This window comes from Onychomys torridus, chromosome 5 (assembly GCF_903995425.1).
Source record: "Onychomys torridus chromosome 5, mOncTor1.1, whole genome shotgun sequence".
Classification (NCBI taxonomy): Eukaryota; Metazoa; Chordata; class Mammalia; order Rodentia; family Cricetidae; genus Onychomys; species Onychomys torridus.
The window spans coordinates 150,655-171,318 of NC_050447.1; the positions used below are offsets into that span (position 1 = coordinate 150,655).

General features: G+C 40.9%; 1 protein-coding gene across 3 annotated transcripts in view; it reads right to left on the bottom strand.

Annotated features, from left to right (window-relative positions):
* Positions 1-20,664, bottom strand: part of Large1 (LARGE xylosyl- and glucuronyltransferase 1) — a 506,337-nt gene that overhangs the window by 91,034 nt on the left and 394,639 nt on the right. For all 3 annotated transcript variants that reach the window (XM_036187421.1, XM_036187422.1, XM_036187423.1), the window contains one exon: positions 12,570-12,674. In XM_036187421.1, coding sequence (XP_036043314.1) covers positions 12,570-12,674 — 105 coding nt within the window. The remainder of the gene's footprint in view (positions 1-12,569; positions 12,675-20,664) is intronic.

Sequence of the window (20,664 nt, forward strand, 5' to 3'; positions counted from 1 at the left end):
CATAGAAGGTAATGAAGGGTTAAATGAGAGCAAGATGTCCTGGATATACCATTCTCGCTCCTTTACTCTGTATCTCATGTGTGTATCTCTCTAATCAAGAGCACCATTAGCCCCTTGCTATTTCATTATTTTTTGACTCCATAGGAAACTGTACATAATTAATGGGAAGGGAGTGCCTGATATTTACTGATAATCGATACTGGTTCTACATTAGTAGGTTTTTATGTTACATTTACACCAGCTTAGTTAGACCTCATAGCAACTTATTAACAATGGGCTATTATTCCCATTTATCAGATGGGGAAAAATAAGTGGCACAGACAGGATCCTAACTCAGTTCTGCCAGATCCCACTGTTTCTGCTCTGCTGTAAACTGTTGTTGTTGGACACTCTTGCCTTAAAGAGCTAGAAAGTAGATACTTTTGGCTTTAGAAATCACAAGGTAGAAACTGGCACTTCTCATGTTCTGCCACCATGACCCCCAAACAGCCATGAACAAATAGAAAATCCATGATGCGGTAGGAGTTTTATTAATGGACATTGGAATTTCATAGAACTTCCACGTGTCATGAAGGGGATTATATTATCCACCCTCCCCTGTCCCCAACAATCTAAAAATGCAAAATCTATCTTGGTTTTAGTACATAAAATGGGGCAATTTTGCCCACCCTCTACTGCAGACAGTCAAATATTCACTAAGTGACAGAAATTGATTTGGAGCATAGTGGTAAATGTTTTAAGGTGTATTTTCCTGGTCACCCCAGCTTGATCCTGGGCTTCAGACAATGGGCTCTGTTTGTTCCCTATTTCTTTTGCATTGGGGCCAGCAAATAGCTGAGTCTATCTCTACCAGACTGGGTTTAATAAAACATGGGTTCAATAAGCAAAGCCTTCCTTGGCAGAGCAGCCATGCAGGGTGAGAGATGGGTATTTCTCTGGGATAATTGCCTTTGCTGAGATTCCCTTCACTTGAAGCAATCCCTCAGAGCCCCAAGAACAAATTCAGGATCTGCCATGCCATTTTGATTCAAATACATCTGACCCACAGTGGTGAGATGCAGCAGTGGAGGGAGGGCTTAGGGGGACAAGGACTGCTGTTTAGTATAAAGTGGATGACAGGGAACAGCTCACTGTGTGCCTGATAAACAGGAGGCTGATCACCTGCATTTTAAGCTGGATTCTGTGAGCCATTAGAAGAACAGGAGAAATGGGCTGGGCACAACAACAGGGACAGAAAGGCCTTCTGCTGGTTCCTTCCTATATGTCCTGTATGGTTTCCCCACTTACACATCATAACTGTAAGTACATATCTTTCTTGCCAGTCTTGCCAGTCTGTGACCGGTCTTCTCTTTTCACTTAAGTGTCCCCAGCACCTTAAAAGGTGATGGATACTGTGTACTGTTAATTATCAATAATCTCTGCTGAATGAGTGTACACAAATTCAAGCAGCTGTGAAGCCCAAGAACCCAGTGACAGCAAAAGAGGGTTGTATTAGTTACTTCTGACCACTGTGATAAAACACTATTGCCCAAGGCTGTTCCCTGTCATTCACTTTATAGACAGAAGGATTTATTTGGCTTAGGGTCCAGAGGAGTAAGAGTCTGTCAAAGTGGGGAGGCATGGCAGTGGGCTGCAGGCATGGTGTCAGGAACCATATGCTGAGAGCTCAAATCTTGAACCACAAGCACAAAGCAGAGAAAAAGCACTGGGGATGACTTGAATGTTTTAAATCTCAAAGCTGTCCCTTAGTGACATACTTCCTCCAGCAAGGCCAAACTTCCTAAACCTGCTCATACAATACCACTAACAGGGACTGAGTATTCAAACACCTGAGCCTATGTGGGACATTCTCATTCAAACTACCACAAGGAGGGAGGTAATAAAGAAAAGGGTAAAATGGAAAGAATGGTATTGACTTTAAAATGAGGTTCTAGAACAAAAGGGTGGTTCATGTGTGTTTAGTAAATAGGAATCATCTGCTATGTACTGGAAACTACTCAAGGAGCTGAAAATCAGAGGATATTATTTAAATCTCCCCAGGTGATTTCCATATATAGCCATAATGGCCAGGCATTGTAATTTAGAAGATGGTGTAATACTATTAAGACAGTCCATATCAGTGCCGGGCACGCTGAGGCACACCTTTAATTCCAGCACTTGTGAGGCAGAGGTAGGCAGATCTCTGTAACTTCAAGGACAGCCTCGTTTACAAAGCAAGTTCCAGGATAGCCATGGGCTTTTATACAGAGAAACCCTATCTCAAACAAACAAACAAACAAATGAGAGTCCATAGTTATCTAACCTAGTTTATGGGGGAATGGGGCTGGACACATTCCCAGAGCTATATAACTGATCTAACAACCATTGCTATGCACTGACAGCCTAAGCACTTATAAGGAAGGCTTAAGCCCTGGGCCCTATCATTTACCAGTTTTACTCATGTATGAAACCATTTAACCTCATTGAGCCTCCATGAACGCCTCTTTAAAATGGGGATTAGATGAGCTAATGCACATGAAAGCATGCATCAAATCTAAGAGATTAGAGCCATGAACTTGGAAGGTACCAAGGATATATCATCCCATCATAGATATATCTCTGTGATCTGCAAAAACCATGCACTGAATGAATGCTGACAATTCTCTTCATGGAAGGGAGCTTCTGGATCATACCATTTCTTCTTACTACCCACTGCATTGTGTCTGGGTGTTGGGTCACAGCTCCTGTTCTTGAGATAACACTGGCATCGAGAAGATTGCCTGACTTTTCATGGGCCAGCAGAATAAGGCAGCAAAGTTTTCAGGAAAAGCCACCCCTCTTGTTACTGCTATTCTAGGTCAACTGAAATGCTGAGCCAGGTATGGTTGGTTACTCAAGCCAGCATAGGCTCTGCTTTCCTTAGCCTTTGGTCCATGGCCCATAACTTCAGAGGCCTACCCTTTACTATCAGAGGTCATCTCTCTGTGCTAAAAAAGCTGAAGCTGGCTTCCTATTAACAGTTTTTCTGCAAAAAATACTGCTTCTTTTGCAATATAGAGACCATGTACCCAACATAGAGAGCAAACAAGAAAGTGTCAAATCTAAGGGGTGAGTATTTACATATAATATACCCATTTAATTGTGAAGTGGTATAAAATTAAATTTTTCATAACATTTGATAGATACAGCAGTGTCTTCTATTAGAAATTATTGTATATAAATATACAACCAAACAAATATGGCTAATAAAGGAATTTATACATTATTGATTATAATTGGGAGGGGGAAAACATAGGAAGAACAGTATTACCAGCTAATGAGAAATAAATTGTCATCAAATGGAAAAACAATGCAGTGTTAGAAAGATACTTCATGTACTAAATGAATGCAGAAAGATAATCACTATTTTATCTTTAAATAAATAGAGCATATACCATAAGAAGTTACAGATACTGATGGAAGCAGATAATTGCCTACATGGAAAATCAAAAGTCAAGAATGACCAAGAAACTGCAGACAGCTTTGTCAGGCATGTGAGGGGCAGAGGGATTTCACAGTTCAGTGTTTACCAACTAACTATCTTCCAGAGAGAGAGAGAGAGAGAGAGAGAGAGAGAGAGAGAGAGAGATGACTTGTGGTGTTTACTGATTCCCATGGTGTGAATATTCCTACCGAACAAAGATGGGAAGATGGTCAGTACACCTTTTAGGATTTTTTTTTTTTTTTTTTTTGTATTGAAGTAGGGGTTAAGAAGGAATGATTTTCAATGAGTAAACTTTCTCCTATGTAGGATGAATATATTCTAGGAATCTGCTATACAACATACTGCTTGTGGTTAATAACCACCATCACAAAACAAAGTGTGCCATTTTGTTATAATAAAGTGCAGTTTGGGAATGCTGCTGCTATACAATTGCAAGAGAGCATGTGGGCAACCTGTTGCTAATCAAGGATTTGATGAGGACTCAGGACTCTATTTCTGATGTAGAAAATAGGCTGTGTATGTCGTACAGCTCCATGGTACCTACATCCTCTCACTTATTTCTCAGCATTATCAGGAATACTGCTTTTCTTTCAGGAATATATTGGCTAGAGTCTGAATGTTTTTGTCTCCAAATTCAGAAGTTGAAACTCCAACCACAAAAGTGATTACTGAAGTCTTTGGGAGGTAGTCAGGATGTAAATAGAAAATAGAAGAACTCCTTCATCCTTTCTTTTTTTTTTAGGGAGGATACAGGTAGAAGGTGCCAGACACAAATCAGACAGCAGCCCTGGCCAGGTGTTGAATCTGCCTGTATTTGACATCCTGGCCTCCGAATGAAGAGAAATACATCCCTGTTGTATTATACAGCAGTATGAATGCACCAGGACATCATTTAGTATTCTTAACTCACAGTGGAGAACAGAGGGTATAGAGAAGTGGCCTGGCTACTCTCTATCAGGCTATACAAAGACTAATTCAGAAGCCTGGAGAATGGGACAGCACCTGCGCTCCAGGCCCACGGATGCTATAATGCCTCTGCACCTGAGACTGAAGGCCCAACTCAGCTGGAGGAATCTTGCTTTTGCATTTTGTTTCTTCTTGTTTCACCTTTCTGTTCAGCAGGTGGCAGCCTTGTGATTTACTTAGCAAAAAGATAGGAAAACATGAGATTCTGAGGACTGAATTTTCCAGAAAATGGAAACAAGCATAAGAAAAAAAATAGTTCAGGATATAAGAATTGGGGCTGGGAGTGGGTTGTACTGAAGGTCAGACTCAGAAAGCCTTGAGTTAAATGTATACTCTCTGAGGTCATGGTCCTGGGGAAGCAATGGTGAACTTCAGGAACAGTGGCCTTTGCTCATGAGGGAAGACATCAAGATATCATTAAAAGGTGCAGTCACAGAAACTCTTTAGTGGCTGATTTTACTTAGGGTCCTCCTGTGAGGTCTGGGGCAAGGGGGCTGTCACTTGTTAGGCTGCCCACTAAGGTGCTTCTTAACACCCAATGATGCTGAAGTTTTGAAAATGTTGTGGGTTAAGTGCTCTAGGCCCGATGATGGGTGCTTTGCATAGATAACATTTACAGCTCTTTTAGTCAGTGCTCTATTGCTGTGAAGAAATGCCATGATCATGGCAACTCATAAATAGAAAGCATTTAATTGGTACTTGCTTATATTCAGAGGCTTAGTCCATTGTCAGCATGATGGGAAGCATGGCAACATGCAGATAGACATGGTGCTTCAGAGGTACCTGATAGTTCTACATCCAAATCAGTAGACAGCAGGAAGAGAGCGTTACATTGGTCCTGGCTTGAATATTTGAAACCCCAAAGCCCATCCCCAGTGACACACTTTCTCCAACTAGGACACACCTCCTAATCTCTGTCAAGTAGTGCCACTACCTAATGAGCAGGCATTTAAAAAAATGAGCCTATGGGAGGGTATTTCATCACAGGAGCCACAGCCTAGAGATGAAAATTTGGCTCAGGGACAAGACATAAACTGAGAATCAAAGGGAAAGGGGGTGTTGGGTACAATCAGCTTTTCCCAAGAGTCAGGAGGAAAACTATCATTTCACCCCTTCCCAAGTCTGATGGAAAGAGCTGAACTGAATTTAGCATTCAGACCACAGATTTGCAGAGCTACCCCCCTCACTGCTAATCTGCCAAGTACCTCTTGGCATGTGAGATTCCCATCCCTTACTCCGAATTGCTGTACCAGGAGTCTTGGGCATCATTTATCCAGTGTTCACTGTGTACCAGGCATTTCCCTTTCATCTAATTCTTCCAGAAACCCTGTGAGTCTATTAGAAAAGGAAAGTCAGCAGAAGGAATTTGCCCAAAGCTATTCAATGAGTCATGGGCAGATGCAGCCATTGCTTGGGTTCTGCACAACTCCCCTTGTACAAGGCACAACAGTTCTTGGCAAGTGATAGAACCAGCTGCATCTCAGAGTAAAGAACTGGGGCTCACAGGACAGGCTGTGATGTGCAAGAGTGACTGAATGATCTAATAGAGAAGGGTGTGGCTCCTTATGTTCTCACTTAGATATTTGAGGGGTGGCCAGGTAGAAAGATAAGGGGCATATATATTCCATAATAACCCACAGGGAGAACTGAGGCCAGAGAAGGCTCTGCTTTGTGAGGCAGAGTAGACAAGCTTTGAGAAAGGTCACAGACTCAGATACAGTTTAAGTAAACAAAAGCAGCTGTGTGACGGCACTGCTAAGCATGATTCCAGCTGGCTGTACATAACCTGGAAGTAGTGGGCATTACATTCACAATGATCTCAAGACAGATTATGGGACCACTATGGCTTTGCACTGGCATAACCTTGTTGGACATCAACAACATTACCAACTCCTAGTCAGTCCTAAAGAGGCCTTCACCTGCCCAGCCCCAAGAAGAATGGACATTCATGTTTATGATTGCATGTAGTTGTTCTAAATATTGAAGCCTGAAACTCTTACAGCTTATTAAGTTTAAACTGTTTATTAATAGATGGCTTTGACAAATACTGAGCTTAAAATCCAAATGAAGGGCTCACAGGACTCCCTGTTATCTGAATGTTCATGACTTTTGAAGAATATAAAAATTTCTCACACATGCTAGTGCCTACTCATAGCATCTGGATGGCTAGGCCATATCTGTACTTCATATAATGGCAAAGTTTGCTGTAGTCTTGAACAGGCAAAGAAGCTCTGGACCATATCATTTGGTTGCTGCTGCTGCCACACTTACGCTGAATGAATGAGTGAGTGAATTTCATATAAACCTACTTTCTCTGGATGTAGATTATTATAGAAATTATTATAGAAACCATCCAATTACAATATTTCCTCTCAGTATGGAGACTAATAGAGATAAGAAGAAATGAAGAGACATGCTCAAAGTTTTGAAATGCTGGATGTTGGAAGTAGAGGTAATTGTCAGGTGATACCTATGTATCTGCTGATCCCATTAAGCTGTTTGTTTCAGTTCTTTGGCAAGTTACCAGCTGGTTTGTCTTTCTGACTTTGTGCCATGGAATGTACCATGTAGTGTCTAACTTATTGCCCAATACTTTCCATTTCTTTCCAGTCCAGTCTCAGAGGTGAGTCAGCCCTTGAATGCCCCAGTTTTCTTATTCTGCCGGTTAGGAGGTTTCCTGGAGAAGTTCTCTCTCTCTCCCCAGAGAGCCAGGCCTCCATCTGCCTGTCTCTGCCTTAATTCAGGAAAGGAACAAGACATATTTTACTTTTCAATTTTTTTTAAACACACATCCTCTAGCTAACATGTCCTTCATCTTAGGACAACACAGATTCTTCTTGGATCCTCTGTGATGTGAACATACTATGTCATGTCCTCCCTGAATGCCTTTCCTTTCCCCACTCTCATCCAAGTGTTTTCATCTCCCCAAACCCCTTTGCTGCTGTTTGCTTTTTAAGATAGTCACCCATCAGCATATAAACGGAAGTGAGATGAATTTTAATGAGTCTGTCAAAAACTGTTTGTTTTCTTTTCCCCCTTAACAGCTGAATGCTGTGTGAATGTCATCTTCTTGCACCCAGGAGGTGATGCATAGACAGAGTAGTTGAGGACATTCTGTCTCTGTGCCAAGGATACAGAAGGTGCGTTTAAATCCACCTGAACAGTTACTGGCAAGAGTTCTGTTCTGGGAACTGCCTGGTCATCTCAGCTCCAGCTGTTCTAGCTCAGTGAGACATAAGCATGGAAATGAGTTATAACAAGCTCCACAATGAGTCAGGTGTGGTGCTAACACCAGTAACTGCAGCACTCAGAAGAGGAAAGCTGAGGCAAGGACATTGCTGGCAAGCTTGAGGCAGTTCTGGGCCAGCCCAGGCTATGGTGTTGAGACACTGCCTCAAACATCTCCACATCTCTTAAGGCCCTCTGTGCTTTATGAAAGCAGATTGAGAAGGAAACATAAACAAACAGAGATGAAAGAAGTGGAAGCATAGCTGGATCTTTCAAGGAGAATATTTCCATTGGAAGATAACCCTAGGAATCAACCAACATGAGAAGATGACCCATCCTTCGGTGCATGGGAAGGGGTCTGGTGCGAAGCTGGTGCATTTGAGGAGTATTGCTGAATAGTAGTGCCTTGAGAGTCACATAGGTTCTGAGGGGGAAATGGAGCCAAAGCAAGTTCCTAAAATGTTCTAGTTTACAGGTACTTACAGTGACACCCTCACAAAGTTGTCCAGATTCCAACCCAAGATTATCAAGCCTCTGGGTTTATAGACAAGGGCGTCTGGGCTCCCAGTACTGAATAAGCTTTGCAAAAGGCAGGCCTAAGGGGCAGATCTTGCAGATCAAGCATCTTATGCTTTGTTTTTTTGAGATTTGAAGAATGAAATAGAGTTGGGAAATTGATACAGGAACTAAAATATGTGATCTCCTTTTAATTACAGCACTAAAAGCTAAGCTTTTCCAGATAGTGGGAAAACATATGTGTATAAAAACAAATGACTTTTTTCCTGACTTTGGTGCTTGAGAGACTGTGATAAACAGCTTATTAGTTATGTATCCACCATTTCCTGATTAAATAACAAGAGGACAAAGACTAGAATGAACTGCGTGCTTTCCAGGCTTGGCTCTTAAATAAGTTTCTTCCTAAGCAGGTGGTCTTCATGACATGAGGGTACTATTTTCCTACCTGACAAGGCAGAAAGCTAACCAAGTTGGCCAAGTTGAGTGACCAAGCCTACAGCAAGACTCAGTGGTCAAGCTGTTGTTCTAACCAAAATGTGCTGGAGTTTGCAAATAACATCCACAGGATGCTTTACTGGAGGAGCCTCATGGAAGACTGGAGATAGCTGGAATTCAGAGTGATCATTTTCCTCTATCAGAGTCTTCAAAATTCCCTAAGGATTGTATGTCTCATCTGCTGATGTGTGGTACACTCCTTGGTTATAAAAAAATACAAGTCCTCATGGGGAAAGCCATGGCATCTTGATGATGTACAAATCTTTTTAAATGATCACTTGGTCATAGCTTATTGAAAGAGACCTGTCACATTTCATAGGGTTTTTCCCTACTTTCCCTGATCTTTCATGACCTCTCAGTAAACTCACTGTTTCAACATACTAATACGAATTGAAGGTGGTTAATACACTTGTTTATTATTGAAGCAGTATATGGAAGGGTGGGAAGAACATGCCATCCTTGCCATAATAATTATCCATGGCTCTACTACACCTTTCTTCTTGCAAATCTATATTGGTGACAGGTGCTTTTATTTAATGAAGATAACCATGACCTGATATTGCATCCTCAATGTGTTGTAGATTATCTATCTCTACGTGACATTTTCTATTAGTATAGGCCTTGAGAAACAGGAAGTCTGCACAACAGACTTCAAATGATACTTCCCTTTCCCAACCAAAAACAGAGCGTTGTCTCTGTCTCTTTGAAAGCCTGGGCACCCATGAAATTCTGGCGGTTTTTGCTTCCCAAAGCTAAATGCATGAAGCTTTCTCATTGTCCCACTGTGAAATCATACACACTCCAACCTCAAATGCATTAAGAAAACAGTGCTCATGCATCTGTGGAGATGGCTCAAAAAAAAAAAAGAATGCTTGCTTAGTAATCCTGAGGACCTGAGTTAGGTACTCAGTGTCCATGTAAAAGGTCATGCATGCGTGCGTGCGTGCGTGCGTGCGTGCGTGCGCGTGTGTGTGTGTGTGTTCATGTGCATATTTGTATTCTCAGCTCTGGGAAGCCAGACAGGCAGATTCTTGGAGCTTGCAGACCAGGAAGCCTAGCTTAATTAGCCCCAGGTCCTAATAAGAAACCTTGCCTCAAAAGACAAAGTGAAAGGCAAGATACTGGAGGTTGATTTTTGGCCTCTATATACATGAATCTGAGAGCACGTATGTGCACACACACACAGGGGGGTGTCTCAATGTTCTTGCTGGAAGAGAGACAATATATTCTATTTAATTATAGAAGGGGTTTGGAAGTTGTGCATCAGAAATATCCAAAGGCTTCCTATAGTGCAGTCTTGACTTGTGGACAGACTCACTAGACTCTTTAAGGGCAGAGCCAAGTATACTTCATTTAAAGAGTATTTGTGTCAGGGATGGCGGCACATACCTGCAATGTCAGGACTTGGCGGTAGAGACAGGAGTACTATGAGTTTAAGGACAGTCTGGGACACACAGCAAATTCTAGGCTGGCCTGGGGTATGTACTAAGCCTCTGTCTCAAAAATTTAAAACCAAATCCAAACAAAAAGTATTTGATCATGAAGCCATTCAAGTTTGAGCTAGAAAGGTCAGTAACTAATAACCTTGCAGGCTTCCTTAATTAGGGTTGCACTCTTGAAATCTCTAAGCATTAATTTTTTTCAAGTATAGACAGATAAACATAGCATGAAGATTCTATGATATTAACCCAAGTTAGCACTTACTTCAGCATCTGACTAACATCCACCAGGCAAGAAGAGGTGCTGTCTTGCCCATTATTGAAATTCAGAAATACTTTCATACATGTTGCTCTGGTCCTCCTTATCTCCACTTCCCCATCCCTCATTGTCTCAGAGCGTCCTCAGATTCCTTTACTATCTAGCAACTACAGGGTAATTCCCAGTTCAGCAGGAAAGGACAAGCTCTGGGTCTGTGATGGACTGATGGGCATAAATAACTCCAGCTGCAACCTTTGTTATGCCTAGGAGGCAAATGGAGCACAGTACACCTGATGCTCTGGCAACTGTCAGCAGTGGAACTCTTTTGCAAGGATGGCCTTCAACATAGGCTCCCTGGCTGGGCATCTGGCTGTTCAGGACACTGATGCTGGCCTTTCCATGTCTTCTTCTAGCTTTAACCACCACTCTGAGTATTGAGTTCAGGTTTGTATCAATAGTCAAGGTATCTAGAGGTCAAACTGCATTTCAATAGGGCCCATTTCTGAACATCCACCTTCAGAAGCAAGGATCCCATCCTTTTTCCTTTGGATTCTGGGGCCCCATGTTCAACTCTGACTTCTGTGGAGTCAAATCATCAGGTTCAGGGTTTCTGTTTTTTTTTTTTTTCCCTCTAGAGTCTAAGTTCAGACTCTAGGATCTGTCTATGCAGCATCTTCAGGTGGTGTAGTTCCTAGACATCTGCCCCAACTCAGCATAGCTGCTGTTCTCAAAAAGTATAAGCCCATTTTGGAACCTTGTTGTGGAATATTTCTTTAACTATGGAAATACATATTACATTTGTTTATATTGGGGATATTACTTTAACTACATAAAGGTATGTTATATTTTATTATGCTGCATTTGTTTAAAAATATAAAAATGTGTTGTTTTGCCTGCCTAAGGCACCTGATTGGTCTAATAAGAAGCTGAATGGTCAATAGCTAGGCAGAGGAGGGACAGGCTGGGCTGGTAGGCAAAGAGAATAAGTAAGAAGTGGAATCTAGCTCAAGAGAAGAGAGAACAAGGGAGAAAAAGAGGGAGATGCCCTGGGCCAGCCAGGCAGCTACCAGCCAGCCAGACATGGAAGAAACAGGAAAAGTAGGATATACAGAATGAAAGAAAGGTAAAAAGCCTTAAGGCAAAATGTAGATGAAGAGAAACAGGTTAAATTAAGTTATAAGAGCTAGTGGGACAATCATACAGTAGGGCCAAATATTTATAACTAATAATAAGTTTCTGTGTTATGATTTGGGGGCTGTTACAGCACCTGAAATTCTTGAGTCCCAAGTTCTAATCCTGATAAAAAATAGTGAGTATATCCTTTGAAAATAAGGATCACATCAATGGCAATGAGTATGGAAGAAAGAGAAGGATCCAGAGGCATTTTGGAGATAGACATTGAAGGGAAATGCACTGGGGGAAAAAAAAAGGGGGTTCTACTTTCTTTACTTATTCATTCCCTGAAGCCATGGACTAGGGTACTTAGAATTCAGATAGCTGTTGAATAAAGAATGGCTTCACAAGTGACTATCAATAACAGAGACAGAAACAAAAGAGAAGTTGCAAGGTTGGTTTTAGTAACAAAGTGGAAGAAATTACTTGATTTGAGGAATGCAGTATCTAGAACTACCAATTTCCAAATATGTCTACCTTTTCTCCTGCTACTTACTGGGTAGGCTGTACATGGACCTTTTAAAGATAAGAACAGTCAGAGGAAATATGAGTTCCTGCTGCTTTTCTCATCTTATACATGGAAGACTGCAGGAAGATAAATATTGATACATATTGCAAGTGCAGATCCCTGTAGATCTAAAGTGCACATACAATATACAAAACAATATCTGCTCAATTAGGGAATTGAATATTAAATTTATTCCTGCAGAATGATCTCTTATTTGTATCAATAGTCAAAGAAACTATAGGTCAAATTGATAAAAAATTCAATAGATCTCAGCATTAAAACGAGCAGAGGAGCTTTCTGGAAAGACTGCCATACTCATACTGCTCAACTGCTTTATTGCTTGCAGCATGACATGAAGAAAGAACTGGAGATGTTATGTATGTATGTCCTGTGCTCTGATGAAATCAGGAAATCAGGTGTCCTCTTCTATGTTGCTGTCCATCTCCTTTGTTTTAGGAAAGGACAATGAGTCTATGCGTCACTCTCTGTGGTCCCCCCCACACACACATTGCCATGATTTACCTGTGTTGTAGCCCCTTCCAAGGGCTGGCCAAGGACGGTGATTTTTCCAGAGATTTCCAAGATACCAGTCACTCTGGTTCTCTACCAAGCCCAGGACCTGTTGCCCTGCAAAACACAGAGAAGACAGATGTCTAGAAACTGCAGCTTAGGTATCTAGGGCTGGAGAGTACCAAACACAAGGAATAATTATGTATATCCTCATAATAACAGCTCCCATTTATTGGGGGCTTTCATTAAGTGCTAGGTCCTGACCTGAGTGTTTAACTTGAATTAACATTTCATTCTTACAATTAGGCAGCTGCTTTTATTATCTTTTTACAGATAAGAGACAGCTTCCCAGAATGGTTAATTACTTGTGCAAGGTCATCTATTTCTGATAAAGCCAGAGTCCCCCACCATCCATCCATCCACCCACACAATCATCTATCCACCCATCTATCCATGTATGTATGGATGAATTTCATTTCCTAAATCATGGGACATGAAGTATATCTTTATGGCCTAAAATACTAATCTTCAAGCATTCCAATGTGATGTTTTCCATTGTATATTGGCTTTCTATAGTTTTTTTTTTTAACATCAAATACTAAGGAGTTATCCTTGTTTGATGAGATGAGAGCCCATAGTGAAGACCTACCCTGTGCTCCTCACAGTGCTTCTGTTCTTACTACTTCTAAAATACATCCATGTCAATAAGCACCACCATGTCAATGCCATAATGTCATCTGGAGGGATGAATAATCTTCTGTTCCCATAGTCAGCCTTATCTCTGGTGGACCATAAATTTCAGATGGGTTAGTTTTGTAGTCCATCATTTAGGGCTGTGTTTCTAGGGTGTCATTAATCATATTTGGCTGTGTCTAGTGAGTGTAGACACACAATTCTAATATAAGACATCAGTAAATGGTGTCTTAGAATTACCCCTGCCATTTTATTGACTGGGGAATGAAGCTCTCATACAACCAGTGATTAATATAAGTACTGATGGAGCTAGTATATAAATCTGCATTTATCTGACAACCAGATTCTTTTCTTTTCAAAGCTTTAGTGATTAATCTCATAACAAATGTTTGAAGCAGGTATCATTAATCCATATTTCACAGAAAGATAAACTGAGGCTTAGGGACTTTAAATGATTTGCTAACAGTCACACAAGTAGTCATTGATGGCTTTCATAGCTAACCGTAAGTGAAACTTCTCATGCTGTTGGACAATCTAAGAAATAAAGAGCTTTCTAACCAAATGAACACCTAGCAGCATGCTAACAAAACACAGTAGTACTGTTGAAACAGAATTTTGGGTGATACAGAACCTCCTTGGTATATGATGACAGGTCTCTGAAATGATGGTGCAAAAGTTTGGTGTAATTTAATTGATCAATTTATTGAGTTGCTATCTAAATCATCATCCCAGCACAAACACATAAATTAGAGGCATGGGAAAAATACTAATGCCCACTTTGTCAAGGCAGGTGATCACATCCCAAACTTGTAGAATCCCATCAAAAAGTATGTACTCAATTTAAGGATACAAGAGCCAATCAATGCCTCGGGCCATAACCTTGGGGTTTGGTGCAAAACAACCAACTCAAAAAGGCTTGGTCCCCTTAGTGGAGAAGTTATAAATGGAATCCTGGCACTAGAGAACAATTTGGAAACCCTACATAGGAGCATGCAGGAACTCTAAGAGAAATATAACCAGAAGAGTCAGCATTTGTTAAACACTTAGTGTGCATGAAATATTACCCAGACCTTACCCATTTGCTAATGTAGGAATAAGGGGCATGTACACATGAGGGGCAAGTATACTTATTATTACCCAATTATTGATTTAAGGGATATAAATCAGCTGAGGGCATCAATACTGATAGGAAGTACCAAATAATAACATATACCATGATGCCATGAATACAAAATATACTCAGACTTGGGGTTATGTGTTAAGTGTCAAGCTCAATATAGGCTTTGAAAGGACTGTGGGTAAGGACTAGCAGGTGCAAGTATGGTCCTTGCTGAGGGAGTTCTTAGTGAATGAGAGAGGTAAGAACACAAGTAACATTCTACAATTTTGTTGGAATGAAGCAATAGCTAGGAGAAGACTTGTTTGAAGCAGTAGGTTGAGGCCAAATAAAATGTGGTGGTGCCAAAATACAGAATTTTGGATTTAGCCATCTTCAATGCATTGAAACCTCATTTCCTGTTTGTCAGTCCTGAGTATATGGCACCTGTGTTAGTTACTTTTCTGTTGCTGTGCTAAAAGGTCATTCACAGTAGAATTTAATTTTACTTATGGTCCATCATGGCAGGAAGGTGTGATAGCAAGCAGCAGGAATGTGATCAGGAGCAGGAAGCTAAGAGATCTCATCTTCAACCATAGACATGAAGCAGAGAAAGAAGCAAAAGTAGGGCTAGTCTGAAATCTCTCAAAACCCACCTTCAGTGATGTGCCCCCCTCAGCAAGGCTATACTACCTCTCCAAACAGCATTACCAATTGGTGAGCTATTGGTGAGCAAAATTTTCAAATGCCTATGTGAGGGCATTCTTCATTCAAACCAACACGCCTTTGTCAAGTCTGAGTTTTTGATGCTCTTTATCAATGCAAAATTATTGGTGATACTAACCCAGGTTCCTTAATTAGGCTTTTTTTTTGGTGTGTGTGTGTGTGTGTGTGTGTGTGTGTGTGTGTGTGTGTGTGTTGTGCAAGTGTATGCACGTATAAGTGTGTGTATGGTAGAGGTTGACATCAGATGTATTCCTGTATTGTTCTCTACCTTAAATTTTCAAATGAAGTCTCTCAATGAACCTAGATTTGCTGTTCCTGCTAGACTGGCAAGCTAGCAAACCCCAGGGACATTCCTATCCCTGTCTCCTAGCCTTCTTACAGAGGTACTCTGCCACACTTAGGCTTTTACAAGAGTGCCAGGATTGAACTCAGGTTCTCATACTTGAAATTCAAGAATTAAAGAAAAATAGCAAAATGTCCCCTTGTATCTGGTGGTACATTATAAAACTTCTCTGGTGGCCTGTGCTACCCTATGTAGCCAGATTGCCTATCTTCTCCATCTGGTCCCTTCCTGAGCTGCTGGTCTTTGGTTTGCTGAGACTCTGGTTCTGTCTGATATCTGCTGAGGATGGCTTGGTGTCAGACACCACACAAAATATGAAGGAATTAAATACAAATAAAGTGTAGTCCTTGACCCAGAGGCAGTTAGATGAGGAGAAAGATATATAGTTATGAAGCAGTGTGATACCTGAGTGACAGAAGCTCTGATAAGTTGGAGGAATAGCAAGCAGAGAATAACTGATTCTGTGTAGAGTATGGGGGAAGCCTGTCTGACACTTGATGTCTTCCCTGGTTCCATCTATCATGTCCCTTCCTGCACAGCACGCAGCCCCTCCCCCACATGTGAAGCCCTCCCAGCTCCCAGCTTTCTTCATAGCTTTTTTGCTACATGCTGTTCAGTATTATCCATCTAGGACAGAAGTTCTCTCTGCTGCCTAATGTTAGGGTGGGTGAGACATGTACCCAGCTCAGGACTGAATAGCAACAACATCCTGGCCTCCAGAGGCCTCCATCCAAGGGATTAACCTTGATTATACAAACAGCTCAATGGCCTGCCATTCCATTAAGAAGTGAATTCCCGGACAATTCCTCTGGGGAATAACATAGGCTTCCACAGCATCCTAACACACTCAGCATTCTGCAGTGCCTGCCTCATCTTCAAAGGAGTTATTATAATAAAACACCGTGACTAACATAAAAAGCTTTTTCATTGTTTTTGTGCTGGTCCTGTGGTTATGATTAACTGTGCTGTTCCCAGTCTTCCCTACTCTAGGCACATGCTAACTTCTGAAAATGAAGCTGTCTTCTTGCTTATTCATATATCAACAGTAACAACCAGGCAAGAGCAAACAAGCTTGCTATACTGTTGGGACTCTGCTGCTGGTGTCACCAGCCATCAGATGAATGGCTCCAGGATAGGAACTCCCCATCTCCCTCTTTCTGCACCTAATGGCTCCAGGCAGGCCTTCTGCTATTAGGTTAGGGGGGAAGATTGGAGTGAGGAGGGAGAGTCAGAGAGGTATTCTGCTACTTACAGGACTGTGAGACTAAGCAACTGTTCTCTTGCTGTAAGAAAGGAAACATGACCATGACAAAGACAGAAGGATATATGTACTAATTAATTAATGCTATTAGCATACATTCATTGTAGAAATGTTTCATAAAGACATTTTCATTAAAGTATATGATGTATGTTAACTATATTCACCTTCCATTATGCTCTCCTGTCCTTCCTTACCTTTGGTAGTCCTTCTCTTCTTTACAAAGGACACACTTTTACTTTTATCCTCTATCACATTCATCCTATCAATGTATCTATCTATGTATCTATGTTTCTATCTGCCCATCCATTCATCCATCCATCCATCCATCCATCCATATCCATCTATCCATGCATCCATCCATTCATCCAAGGTTCCATATTTGAGAGAAGACACACAGCAGACCACACTTGCATATCCATGTTTACAGCACTACTCACAATTACTGTATTATTATATCAGTTGGTGTGATCATCAAGAGATGAATGGAAAAATAAAATGTGGTATATACACAGGTTGGAGTTTTATTCAAATATAAAGAATAAGGAAATAAAGATTATGTTATTTTCAGGGGAATGGATGGAACTGGAAAATGTTATATTAAGCTAAATGAGCAGACATAGAAAGACATAGAGGTTTATAACCAGAAAAAAGTGGTGCTGGCTCTAGCCCTAGTTCAAGGTGACTGATCAAGGCATAATTCCACCGAGTCTAAGTTTCTTATAAAAGGCAAAGAATAAAATCTATATTTTTATCAACAGGTACATATATCAAACGAGATAATATATGTCTAATGTCTGGCCCATGGTGGAGGCTCAACTAAAGGCATTTCCCTACCCATTTCTGATGGTCATTAGTAATAATTTCCAGATTTTCCTATATGAGGACTAACAGTATTTGCATAAGAGGGATATATAAAATATAGCCCTGCTACTTCCAACCCACCCTGCTGGCCCTGGCCTCACTCTGATCTACCTTTTAAAACCTTTAGCTTCTATAATTCTGATTTCCCTTTAAACACTTACCATGTCTTTTCCATGGGCCCAGATATTAGTCAGAGTCCCCTGACTGTGCTGATGCCTCCTGAATTCCTTTCCTTGGTTCCTTTTTCTTCGTCTAAATTTTAAGCATGGGTAACAGGATCTACTCTGATGGCTTCAAATACCACTGACTAGAAGAGCCTTACTGATTCTAGCCCTTCTCCAGATTTCTTTCCTTCCTTCTATTTTATCTATTGTATTACCATCTTCATCTGGATGCTCTACTATAGTGGGTAGCTGTTTGAGCCATACCCTGAGTCATGACCCTTAGTGAGGCAGCAGGTAGCTGCTATATACCTGCACCTTGGGTGTGGCCATTAAGGACCCTTAACACCTGGGTGTTCTTTGTACCTTGTGGATTTTGGATGCTGAGATGGACCAGGGCAGAGCTTGCCAGAGAACAGCTTGGAACTTGCCTCACCCTTCTAAGACCCTGCTACAATCCCTTATTTCTGTCTTGTGAGTTACTCCCCCCCCCATTCCTTTGATCATTAAGCTGATTCCGTGGATTTGATTGTGATTTAGTCACATTACTCTGCAATGACCTTAAACAAAAGATGACCAAAATGCAGTCTACATCCTTTTCACTTCAATATTAGTCTCTTCTCTCATATCACCTCCCTACCCCCCGAATTCTTCATACCCTCACCATAATAGAAACCAATTCAATTGTCCCAATTGTATTTCTCCAATTCATCTCTTTTCCTGATTCATACTGCCTTCATCATCTCTGAATTACCTCAATATATTTGAGTCTGATCATTTTCCTCAGGACAGCTTTTACCACTCCACTCTGATGATTTTACTTCCTTGATTAAAATCTCACATGCTCTTGGAGTACAATACAGTACTGATGGACAGATGAGTAGATACCACACCTCATACCCAGGAAAGGTCTAGCCTACACAGAAAAATACTGCAGATCACTGCTGCACATCAAGCAAGATGTGCTTGCTTATATCATCACCAGGTGAATGGTAAAATGTTAAAACCAGTGATTTCCCTGAGTATGATAGGGAACTCAACAATGCCCTACAACCTCATAATTATTCTTATATGCTATTTTGGATAGAAACTGTTTTGTGGGCCATTGAGTTGCATGCCCCAGTGCAGGATGTCTATGATAAGAAAAACATTTATAATAAGTACCATTTACTAAACAGCTTGAAAGAACAGTGACCCTACCCCAGATGCCCCTAGTATATTGGTGTAAAATAATAATCCTGAGAATATGGGAACAAAAAGGTATTTAAACATCTGGAATCCCTGATTAAATAAAAAAGACAAAGGGAGTTGATCACCAGCATTTCTTCTCTCCCTGAATCCAGACTGTGGACATAATGTGACAGCATCACATACATTACAGTTAGAGCTGCACTTGCTGACATATCTTCTCTGTCATAATGGAGTATAATCCCTCAAACAATGAGCCAAAAGAAACCCTTTCTCCCTTAGGTTGCTTTGTCAGATATTTTGCCATAGCAACCAGCAATTTTTTATTTTCATGTATTCACTGCCCACTACTGATTTCACTGGGAGGGTACACCTCGAAGACTGAGCTCTAAGGCTAAGGCTGATTTCTCTATAAGGAATTTGAATCTTTGTTGTTTGGAAAGTTTGAAGGAAAAAAGATTAAAAGAAAGATTTGGCTTTTAAGTTGAGATGACCAAGAGCTACTAAAGTTCACCAATGCAGAAAAGAGCTACTTTGTCTGCAAGAAGCTTCCAGAAACTTGACAAGTTCAGACAAGCTACAGGATCCAACTCTCATTCCTTTCCTTCACTGGCATTAGAGCCTACTTCTTCAGGATTCATAATTACTTAAGACCAGCTGAGAAATCTAGGCTTATGGACTAAAAAAAAACCTAATGGATTCTTAGATCTTCCAGTCATAGACAGCCATTGCTGGATTAGCTGGATCATAGCACCAAGAATTTACTGATTTTCTACTTTGTACCATGCTTTTCTGACCATGAAGAATACAACCGTGAACTAACCAAACCAGTCCCTGTGCTTCTGGACTGAGGTCTGCATAGAACTGCAATAACTGTCTTGCTTCTATTTTCCAGGTCCTGCTTCAAATGTCACTGGGATAGCTTCTTTCTGGGTGAGTCTTTGAATAGTACTTCATAAACAGCAGCCCTCTGGATTCTAATGTACATTAGGTTTGGTGTGTCAAACCTCAGGCCTTGCAGGAGGGAGGGTATATGTATGTAATGAGCAGAAGACCAGAATTGATGACATGGATGATCATTTTTAACTTTTGGTGGTTATTCTTGATCATCAACTTGACTATATCTGGAATTAACTAAAATCAAAATGACTGGGTACATCTGTGAAGGGTTTTTACTCAATTAAATTATATGAAGTGTGAAGACCCACTTCTAATCTGGATCTTTGGGAAGATAACCTTTAATCCAGAGCTTCTAAAAATCCACCTATAATCTAGACCATACCTTCTCCTGGCAGCCTATATAAAGGACATATTTCACTACACCTGCTTCAAGAGTTCAGCTCCAGTTCTAAGCACTTTCAGATGACACACACTTAGATGAGTGACAGGAGCTTAGTAATTGCTCTGGAAGAATCTTCTTTGAGAGATGTACTGACATTGGGACTGATGTGAACAGAAGTGAATGCCACTAGGCAAACTTCAAGCTTCTGCAAGGGAAACTAACATTTAGGAATGCAAAGTCACTTTGGTGAACAAATGACTAGGTCAGCTCCACAGTCCAAGGCTTGTGTCCTAGTGTCCTAGTGTCTGTGTGTAGGTATTTTTAGGTTTGTATGTGGAATATCCCCAATAGGCTCATGTGCTTGAACATTTGGTCCCCAGTTGGTAACACTGTCATAGGATATTGTGGAACAGTTGGGAGGTGAAGACTAGCTGGAAGAAGAGGGTCATTGGAGACAGGTCTTGAGGTTTTGATATAGTCCTGGTTAGATTTCTCT